Source organism: Pelecanus crispus, assembly GCF_030463565.1.
Source record: "Pelecanus crispus isolate bPelCri1 chromosome 24 unlocalized genomic scaffold, bPelCri1.pri SUPER_24_unloc_1, whole genome shotgun sequence".
Lineage (NCBI taxonomy): Eukaryota > Metazoa > Chordata > Aves > Pelecaniformes > Pelecanidae > Pelecanus > Pelecanus crispus.
In genome coordinates this window covers 67098-76535 of record NW_027461229.1, presented here as the reverse complement: position 1 = coordinate 76535, position 9438 = coordinate 67098, and the positions used below count along the sequence as shown (strand labels likewise).

The following is a 9438-nucleotide window of genomic DNA, read 5'->3' as shown; positions in this document are numbered from 1 at the left end:
ACCCTGCGGAGTGATCCAGGATCTGCTGACGCCCTGCAGAGTGATCGGGGATCCACTGACACCCCGCGGAGCGATCCGGGATCCACTGACACCCCCGCGGAGCGATCCGGGATCCGCTGATGCCCGCGGAGCGATCCGGGATCCACTGACGCCCCGCGGAGCGATCCGGGATCCGCTGACACCCCGCGGAGCGATCTGGGATCCGCTGACGCCCCGCGGAGCGATGCGGCCTCCCCCCCCCCCCGCCGGCCGAGGGGATCTGGGAGGGAGCGGGGGGGATCCGGCGCCCGAGCGAGCCCGAATGAAAGCGTCAGAGGCGGGAGGCGTTGGGTGTACACAGATTTATAGATCACTCCAGCACAGACACAGAGCCCCGCGGGGCGGGGGGGGGGCGGGGGGGGGGCGCGGGGGGATCCCCCCGGGGCAGGGGGGCGGGGCGGCGCCGCGGACCCCCCCCAAGAAGAATCGACAGCCGAGGGGTTTTTCTTGTAAATTTATAAGGCAAACGTCTCCTCGCGCGACTAGAGATAATAAATAGGTGCGGGGTCGCCCCCCCCCCGGCGGCTCCGCCCCCCCCCCCTCCCCGATCCCGCCGGATCCCCCCGCCGGATCCCCCCCCGGGTCCCCCCGCTCGTTTTTGCTCTTTTCGCCGTGTTTTGGGCCCCCCCCCCCCCCCGTTATTGCCATGAGGAGCCGGGGCCCGCGGGGGGGCCAAGCGCTAACAGTCCCGGGGGGGTGGAAGAACGGGGGCCCCCGGGGATCGACCCCCCCCGCCCCGGGGCCGGTAAAGTGCAGGACGGGGACCCCCCCCCCCCCCAGGGACGGGATCCCCCCCGGGGCCGGGGGCCGCGCGGGGGCTAGGGCTGCCGGGGGACGGAGACCGGATCCCAACCCCCCCCCCCGGGGCTGGGTCACCCCCGTCGGGTCAGCCGGATCCCTGCCCCCCCCCCACCACAACCCACGCTCGCGCCTGATTGGCTCTGGACCGGATCGGATCCCGCTCCGACCCGCGCTCGCGCCTGATTGGCTCTGGACGGGATCCCGCTCCGACCCGCACTCGCGCCTGATTGGCTCTAGGCTTGTTCCCACGCCAAAGTCACAGTCTTTCCCGATTGGCTCTAGACCGGATCCCGCACCAAAGGCGCAGCCTCTCCTGACTGGCCCCAGACCGGATCCCGCCCCAACACGCAGGCGTTCCCGATTGGCTCCGAACCGGATCCCACCCCAACACGCAGGCGTTCCCGATTGGCTCTGAACCGGATCCCGCCCCAACACGCAGGCGTTCCCGATTGGCTCCGAACCGGATCCCGCCCCAACACGCAGGCGTTCCCGATTGGCTCTGAACCGGATCCTGCCCCAACACGCAGGCGTTCCCGATTGGCTCTGAACCGGATCCCGCCCCAAGCTGCCGCCACCTCTGACTGGCTCCTGCTCCAAAGTCACAGTCTCTCCTGATTGGCTCTAGACTGGATCCCCACCCCGCCCCACAGGCTCTCCTGATTGGCTCCAGGCCGGATCCCGCCCCAGCCCACCGTCTCTCCCAGTTGGCTCTAGACCGGATCCCAGCCCACCCCAGAGCGACGCCCGATTGGTCCGAGACCGGATCCCGCCCCAATCTGGCGTGACTCCCTGCTGGATAGAGACCGGATCCGCCCCTCCAATCCAAAGCCACTCCTGATTGGATCATGGCCGGATCCCATCTCAACCCAGAGTCACTCCTGCTCAGGCTGGGGCTGGATCCGGCCCCATCCCGGCCGCACCGCGAGCGGATCCCACCCCCGCCGGAGACGGGATCGCCTCCCCGCCGCGGCAGAGCCGCAACCCCCCCCCCCTCCAGACCGATTCCCGCTCCCGATTGGCTGCGGACTCGATCCCGCCTCAACCTGGAGTGACCCACAATCAGACCTACACCCATTTCGTCGTCGTCCCGCCCCCCCCCCCCCCCCCCCCCCTCCAGAGCCCCTCCGGATTGGCCCGGCACCAGATCCCCTCCAGCCAACCGGCACTCCCCGTTGGCTGGAGACCTCACCCCGCCTCCCAGCTGAGTCACTCCTGATTGGCTCGAGACCAGATCCCACCCCTACCGAGCGCCGCTCCTGATTGGCTCAACGCTGGGTCCCAACCGAACCGAAAGCTGCTCCCAATTGGCTCGAGACCAGATCCCGCTCTGACCGAGCGTCACTCCTGATTGGCCCGAGACCGGATCCCACCCCTACTCAATGCCGCTCCTGATTGGCTCATCACTGGATCCCAAACTAATTGAAAGCTGCTGATTGGCTCGGAACCGGGTCGCGACCCAAGCGAGAGCCGCTCCCGATTGGCTCGCGACCGGATCCCAGCCAAACTGAAAGCTGCTCCTGACTGGCTCGCGACCGGATCCCGACCCTACGAAGCGCCACTCCCGATTCGCTGGCGAGTGGGTGCCACTGAACTGAACGCTGCTCCCGATTGGCTCGAAACCGGCTCGCGACCCAACCGAGAGTCGCTCCCGATTGGCTGGCGACCGGATCCCGCCCCAACGGAACGCCCCTCCTGATTGGCTCAACGCTGGATCCCCACCCCACCGAGCCGCTCCTGATTGGCTCCAGCCTCCATCCTGCTCCAGACCGGATCCCACCCCGCCCCCCCCCGCCCCCGGCAAAGCCCCTCCCCATTGGCCGGAGGCCGGATCCCCCCGGCCCCCCCCCCGCCAGCCCCCTTAGTGCAAATGGTTCCCTATAGGCTAAAAACGTGGAACAAAAAACTGGAAGAACGAGTAAAGCGGTGACGGGGGGGGGGGGGAGACGCCCCCCCGGCCCCCCGCAGCCCCCCCCCCCGCCCCAGCCCGGCCTCGGGGGGGTCCCGGGGGACGCCCCCCCTGCTTTCTAGAGACGAAAGTGCAAAGTGGGGGGGCCCCGGCGGGGGGGCTCCGCGCCCCTCGCTGTGCTTTTCGGTAATAAAAACGGGGGGGGGGGGGGGAGATGGGGGGGTCGGCGGGGGGCTGCGGGGGTGCGCGGGGCGGGGGTGCGTGTGGCTGCCTGCGTGCGCGGGGCGGGGGGGAGCGGGGAGGGGGATGCTGGGGGGGGTTGGGGGGGGAGGGGGGGGGGGGGTCCCGTCCGTCCGTCCGTCGGTCTGTCCGCCCGCGGGCGCGCTCACAGTCAGCTGACCCGCTCGGGGACAGGCGTCCTGGTGTCGACCGCCTCCTCCCGGCCGGGGGGCCGCGGCACGGAGGCGCTGGGGGGCGGGGGGGCTGCCGCCGCCGACGAGGAGGAGGAGGAGGAGGAGGATGAGGAGGAGGATGAGGAGGAAGAAGAGGAGGAGGAGGCAGTGTCTTTGTGCTCGGCCTCCCCTCGGTGTTTGTAGGGCGGCGGGGGCGGCGGCGGCGGGGGGTGAGTCTTAGCCGGCTCCTTGGCGCAGCCGTCGGGGGCCGCCGGGCCCCCCCGTTCCTCCGAGCAGCCCTTGCCGCTGAAGTCCTGAGCCGGCGCGGGGGGGGCTGGCGCTGTCCTTGGGGCTGGCGGGGGGCTCGGGGGGCGGCGGCGGCGAAGCCCCCCGCTCCTTCTTGCCGGGCGGCGGCGGCGGGGGGCGGCGGGGGGCGCGGCGCCGCGCCCCTTGGGGCTGCCCTCCTTGCTGCGGCGCCCGGGGCTGCGGGCGCTCCTGGGTCCCTTGGGGCCGCGCTCGGGGGGCGGCGGCGGGGGCTTGGCGGTCTCCCGCGCTTCCAGGACCACCGTCTCCCGCGTCTTCCGCTTCTTGATGGGCAGCACCGTCTCCTGCACCGCCGGCGGGGCGGCCGCTTTCTTCTTGGCCTCCGGCGCGGCTCCCGCCGGGCCGCCCGTCCCCGCGGCTCCCGCCGGTTTCCGTCCCCGTTTTTTAGGAACGGCTTGGCTATCCGGCTCCGATTTCCGCTTCCGCCCGGGACGTTTGACGGCCAGGACCTGAGCCGAGGTGGTGGCCGTCCCCGCCTCGGCGCGGGCCCCCGGCTGCCCCGGCTGGAAGGGCATCTTGACCAGCAGCTTGCCGGAGCTCTTCTCGATCACCCGCTTCACCTGCACGCCCTCCGACGCCGCCGTCTTGGGCTTGGCCGCCCCGCTGCCCTTGGGGCGGCCCCGGCCCCGGCCCGTCCCGGGGCCCTTGGGGGATTTGGGCTTTTTGGGGGGTCGCTGCTCCCGCCGGGAAGGGCTGCCCCGGCCGGTGACGGTGAAGTCGAAGTCGTTGGGATCCAGGGAGGTGTCTCCTACCTTTTCGAAGTAGGCGATCAGCTCCACCTTGGAGCGGAAGGCTTTTCCCTGCGGGCTGCGGGGGGGGGGGGGAAGAGAAGGGGTCAGGGGGGGGCGCGGGCGGCGGGACCCCCGCTCCCGGCGCCCTCCCGGCACTCACTTGATCAGGTAGACGTCGTATTTGCCGGCGGAGCGCCCCGATTTCCGCTGCTTCAGCTTGCGGGTCCAGCCCTCGGGCAGCGTGGGGTCGTCGTACATGGGACCCCCGGTCCCGGATGATGGAACGTCGCTGCTTGGGGGAAGCCGAAGCCTCCGGCGCCGCCGGCGCCGTCCCGGCGCCCTCCGAGGTTTCGGCTTTGCCGGCTTCGGCCGGCTCGGCGGAGGGCTGCGCCGGCTCATGCTGCTGCTGCTGCTGCTGCTTCTCCTCCTTCCGCTCCTTCTTCACCTTCTTGGCCTTGGGGGGCCGCTCCTTCAGCGCCTGTAGGTTCTCCTCCGACTTCTCCTCCCTGCAAACACACAGAGGGCTCAGCGCCGGGACGGACCCGCGGGCGCCGACGGACAGACAGACGGCGGCGGCGGCAGCTCCTCCGGCAGGCGCGGGGTCCACGGCGCGGGGTCTCCCTGAAAAATCGGTGCCGAAACGGTCACGCGCACCCCCCCCAAGGCGGTTAACGGGGACAAACGGCGGGGAATCGGGCAAAGCGCGCGCGGCGGTGCCGCGGTCCGGCCGGCGAAGGATGGGTCCGGCGGCGAAGGCTTTGCCGCCGGGCCGGCGACGGGAGCGGAGGAGGAGCGAGCGGAGGAGGAGGAGGAGAGGCGGCTCCGCTCGGGGCTGTAATTACGGCTGCGGGGAGGAAAAAAAAAAAAAAAATATCAAAGTGTTGGTAAATAAACGGCGAGGGGAAGCGCCCGGGGAACCTCGCGGGGCGGCAGAGGCGGCAGGAGGGGATCGGCCCCGGCGACGGGCAGCGGCGGCGAAGCCGGACGCCCCGCCCGAAAAGCTGGGGTGACGCCGAGGCGCCCGCGCCGGCAGGGCCGCGGCTGCGGGAGGGCGAGGGTCCGGCGTCCCCGCGTCCCCCGCCGGAGAGTGACCGGCGCATCTGCGGCTAAATATAGCCCGGGTGGGCTGCGCGCGGCCCCCGCCGCCGGCCCCCCCCGCCGCTCCCGCCCCGCCGCGGACGGGGGTTTGGGCGCGGGGGGGCACGGCGGTCGCGCCGCGCTGCCGGCCGGCACACGGTGGCGCTCGGGGCCCGTTGGCGGCCGCCGCCGGACCCCCGGGACCCCCAGGCCGGCGTCCCCCCGAGGCGCGGGGGCTGCGCCGTCCCACCGCGGGGTCCCTCGGGGACGCGGCCGCCGTCCCCCGCGACGGGCGCAGGCTCTCGGCAAAGCCCGGCAGCCGCCGGGGCGCCGCCCGCGCCCCCCGCCGAGCGTTTTCGGGGGCGCGAGGCTCCTCCTGGGGACGCCGGCGTCCCCGGGGGCCGCGGCAGGGACCCCCTGCTTGCCCCCGCGCCGCCGTCCTCGCTCTCTCCCGCCGGCAAACGCCATCCGGTGCCGTCGGGCCGCCCGGCGCGCGGGTCCCGTCCTGGCAAGGAAAGAGCAGAGAAGGTGAGGCTGGGGGGGGGACGCAGCACCCCCCGAGAAGCCGGCAGGAAATTACGGGCTCGTTAAGCGCCGGCGCCCCGCTTCTCACGCCGGGGCGGCGCGGGTCGGGCGAACGCAGCCCCGAATAAACACCCCCCCCGCCGCCGACCCCCCCCCCGGGGGTCTCAGGCGGGCGTCGGGGGGCTCACGGGGCCCCCCCCGGGTGGCCGGCGGGGAAGGGCCGGCGCTGGGTTGATCCGCTGCCGGCGGCGGGATGCGCGGCGGCGAGCGGGGATTAGGAGCCCCCCCCCCCCCCCCCCCCACGCCGGCCCCCGACCCCCCCCCCGGCCGCCGCCCGCCCCCGCTCGTCAAAGAATGGCCCCTGTGTGTCACTAACGAGGCCCGGCGCTAATCAGGAGGCCGTGTGTCGCACTGGATACGGGCACCGGCTCGCTCGGCCGCCGGCAGAGCCGGGAGCCGCGCGGGGGGACGGCGGCAGCGGGGAGGGGGCCGGCCGGGACCCCCCCCCTCGCCCCGGCGGCGGCGGGGGGAGCGGCGCGGAGGCCGTGGCGGCGCGGCCCGGCACGGGGCTCCCCCCCGCGCGCCGGATTGCCAAAGGTCGCGGCGAGCGCTCGCCGAAAAGGCGGGAAGGGGAGCGAGGGGGAGGGCGCCGGCCGCGCCGACGCCGAACTTCGGGGAAAAGGGGAAGCGGGGCGGGGGGGAACCCCCGGGCGGCCACGGCTCCCGCAGGACCCCCGGCTCACGGCAAGCGGGAACGCCGGGCGGCCAAAAAACCTGCCGGGAAGCCGCCCCGCGCGCCCGGTGCCGTCCCGTGGCGCAGCCGGGCAGAAACCCCCGGGGCTGGGGCGACATCGGGGGTCCGGCGCGGCTCCCCGGCGCCGGGGGGAGGTCGGATCTCGTTAGCGTTAACGATCGCCGGAAAAAAAACAACGTCGTGGCGACGAATCTCCCGCCCCGGCCGAGCCGGGGACGCGGCGGTGCCGGAGCGCAGGCGACCACCGCGCGGGCACGGCGCCGCGGGGATGGGTTTTCCGACGGCATCGTGGCCCCGGCGAGCTTCTCCCCGCTCCGCCGTCGCCGGCGGGATGGAGCCGCAGAGCGCAGCCCGTCCCGGCGCGGGTCGGCACCCGGCGCGAGCGAGGCAGAGGCGAAGGACGCGGAGCGCCGGCGAGGGGCTCGGCGCCGGCGGGAGCGGGAGCCAGAGCCGGCACGGCGGACGCCGTCGCTCGCGGGACGCCTCGGACGGCGCCGAAGGCGTCAGCGCGGCCGCGCTCACCGTGCGGGGGCCGGGGTCCCGCCGAAAGGGCCGGCGCCGAGCGGGACGGCAGCGGCGCTCCTCGCCGCGTCGAGGGGTTCGTCGCCGGCGCGGCGCGAGACGCCGAGAGCGCTGTCGAGGGCGGGCGGCCGGCGGCTGTGAGCGAGGAGGTCGGCGCTCGCGGGACGCTGCCGACGGAGCGCGGCGTTTCGGCGGAGGGGGTCGGCGTCGGCGGGACGGCTCGGCCTCGGCGCGACGCCGGCCGGCGTCGACGGGGCGCGCGGGACGGGACGCTGCCGGCGGCTCGGAGGAGGCCGCGTGCTGCCGGGGAGGAGCGGGCGCCGACGGCGACTTCGGCACGAGGGCGCGGCGCCGGAGCTCGACGGCGTCCGCCGGACGGGGCCGAGGGCGGCGATTCGGGGCGCAGCGAGGGGCGGGCGCGAGCGGCGGATTTGGGGGCAGCGGGGGGGGATTTCGGGGCTCGGCGGCAGCGCCGCGTTTCGGGGGATTTCGGAGCGCACCGAGGGGTCGGCGCGAGCGCGGGAGTTTGGGGGAGTTCGGGGCGTTTCGGGGCGCAGCATGGGGTAATTTGGGGGCGTCTCAGCACGCGGCGCGAGCGCCGCGTTTTGGGGTAATTCAGGGGATTTCGGGGCACGGCGCGAGCGCCGCGTTTTGGGGTAATTCAGGGGATTTCGGGGCACGGCGTGAGCGCCGCGTTTTGGGGTAATTCAGGGTATTTTGGGGCGCAGCGCGAGCGCTGTGTTTTGGGGTAATTGAGGGGATTTTGGGGCGCGGAGCAAGCGCCGCATTTTGGGGTAATTCAGGGGATTTCGGGGCGCAGCGCGAGCGCCGCGTTTTGGGGTAATTGAGGGGATTTCGGGGGCGCAGCGCAAGCGCCGCGTTTTGGGGTAATTGAGGGGATTTTGGGGCGCGGAGCAAGCGCCACATTTTGGAGTAATTCAGGGGATTTCGGGGCGCAGCGTGAGCGCTGCATTTTGGGGTAATCAGGGGGATTTCGGGGTGCAGCGTGAGCGCCGCGTTTTGGGGTAATTGAGGGGATTTCGGGGCGCAGCACGAGCGCCGCGTTTTGGGGTAATTGAGGGTATTTTGGGGCACGGCGTGCGAGCTGTTCCGGGGCGGCGCGTGGGCGCCGTACGTCGGGGGAATCGGGGGGAATCGGGGGGATTTCGGGGCGCAGCGAGGGGCTGGCGCCGGCGGGACGAAGCCGGGGGTCGCAGGGGTTTTTTTTTGGGGGGGGAGGTGGGTGGGGGGCGGGCATTTCAGGGCGCCCCCGGGGGGTCCCTATTTCGCGCCCCGCCAAAGGGGCCCATATTTCACGGCCCAGCGTAAGGGGGGGGGCAGAATTTGGGGGCGCACGGGGGGGTCCCTATTTTAGGGGCGCAACGGGGGGGGCCCATTTGGGGGTGCACGGGGGGGGTCCCTATTTTAGGGGCACAGCGGGGGGCCCCATTTGGAGGCGCAGGGGGGTCCCTCTTTAGGGGCGGGGGGGGCAGAATTTGGGGGTGCACGGGGGGGGCCCTATTTAGGGGTGCAGCGGGGGGGCCCTTTTGGGGGGGCCCTCTTTAGGGGCGCGGGGGGGGGGTCCCTATTTTGGGGGCGCGGGGGGGGGGGTGTCCCTCTTTAGGGCGCAGCCCTGGGGGGCGGGGGGCGCCCGTTTTGGGGGCGGGGGTCCCTCCTTCAGCGCGCGCAGGAGGGGGGGGCGGGGTTTTGGGGGGGGACCCCCATTTCGGGGTGCAGCGGGGGGGGGGGGTCCCCGCAGCGGGGGCGCCCCTCCCGCCCCCCGGTGCCGGCGCGGGGGGGCCGCGGCCGTTAGTGACGCACTCACGGCGCACACCCCCCCCCCTTCCCCAACACCCCCCCCCCCTCACACCCCCCCCCCTCCGCCTTCCCCGTTCCCGCCCGGGCGCGCGCGCACGGGGAGGGGGGGGGGGTCTCGCGCGCGCGGGAAAACAGCGGCGGGACCCCCCGCTCCCCCCTCCCCCCCCCCCCGGCCCCGCCGCCGCCGCCCCCCCCGCCCGCCCCCCCGCCGCCGCCCCCGCCGGTCACTCACAGCCTCTCCTCGTCTCCGCTCGGCGCCGCCGCCATTTTCTTCGCAGCGTTTCTTCGCAGCGAAGAAACCCGCGGGGGGGGGGGGGAGGGGGGGGGACGCGAAGGGGGGGCGGGGGGGAGAGGGAGGGCGCGCGTGTGGAGGGGGGGGGGCCCAAACCGAGCCGGAGAGGAAACCCGGAGCGGCCCGCGCCCCGCCCCGCCCGCGCGCCCATTGGCCGCCCCCCCCGCCGCTCAAGGCGAGAGCGGGCGGCGATTGGCCGGCGCCTTTCCCCCCGGGGGCGGGGCCGGCGCGCTCCCGGCGGCCGTTGGAATTGGCGG

At 74.0% G+C, this 9438-nt stretch overlaps 1 protein-coding gene across 1 annotated transcript; it reads right to left on the bottom strand.

The window, feature by feature from the left end:
• Positions 1-3137: 3137 nt before the first annotated feature.
• On the bottom strand, positions 3138-9156 carry MECP2 (methyl-CpG binding protein 2). The gene is given in 5 exon segments (XM_075727256.1): positions 3138-3205; positions 3293-4269; positions 4354-4457; positions 4459-4699; positions 9122-9156. Coding segments are annotated over 5 exon segments (1425 nt in total).
• Positions 9157-9438: the final 282 nt, after the last annotated feature.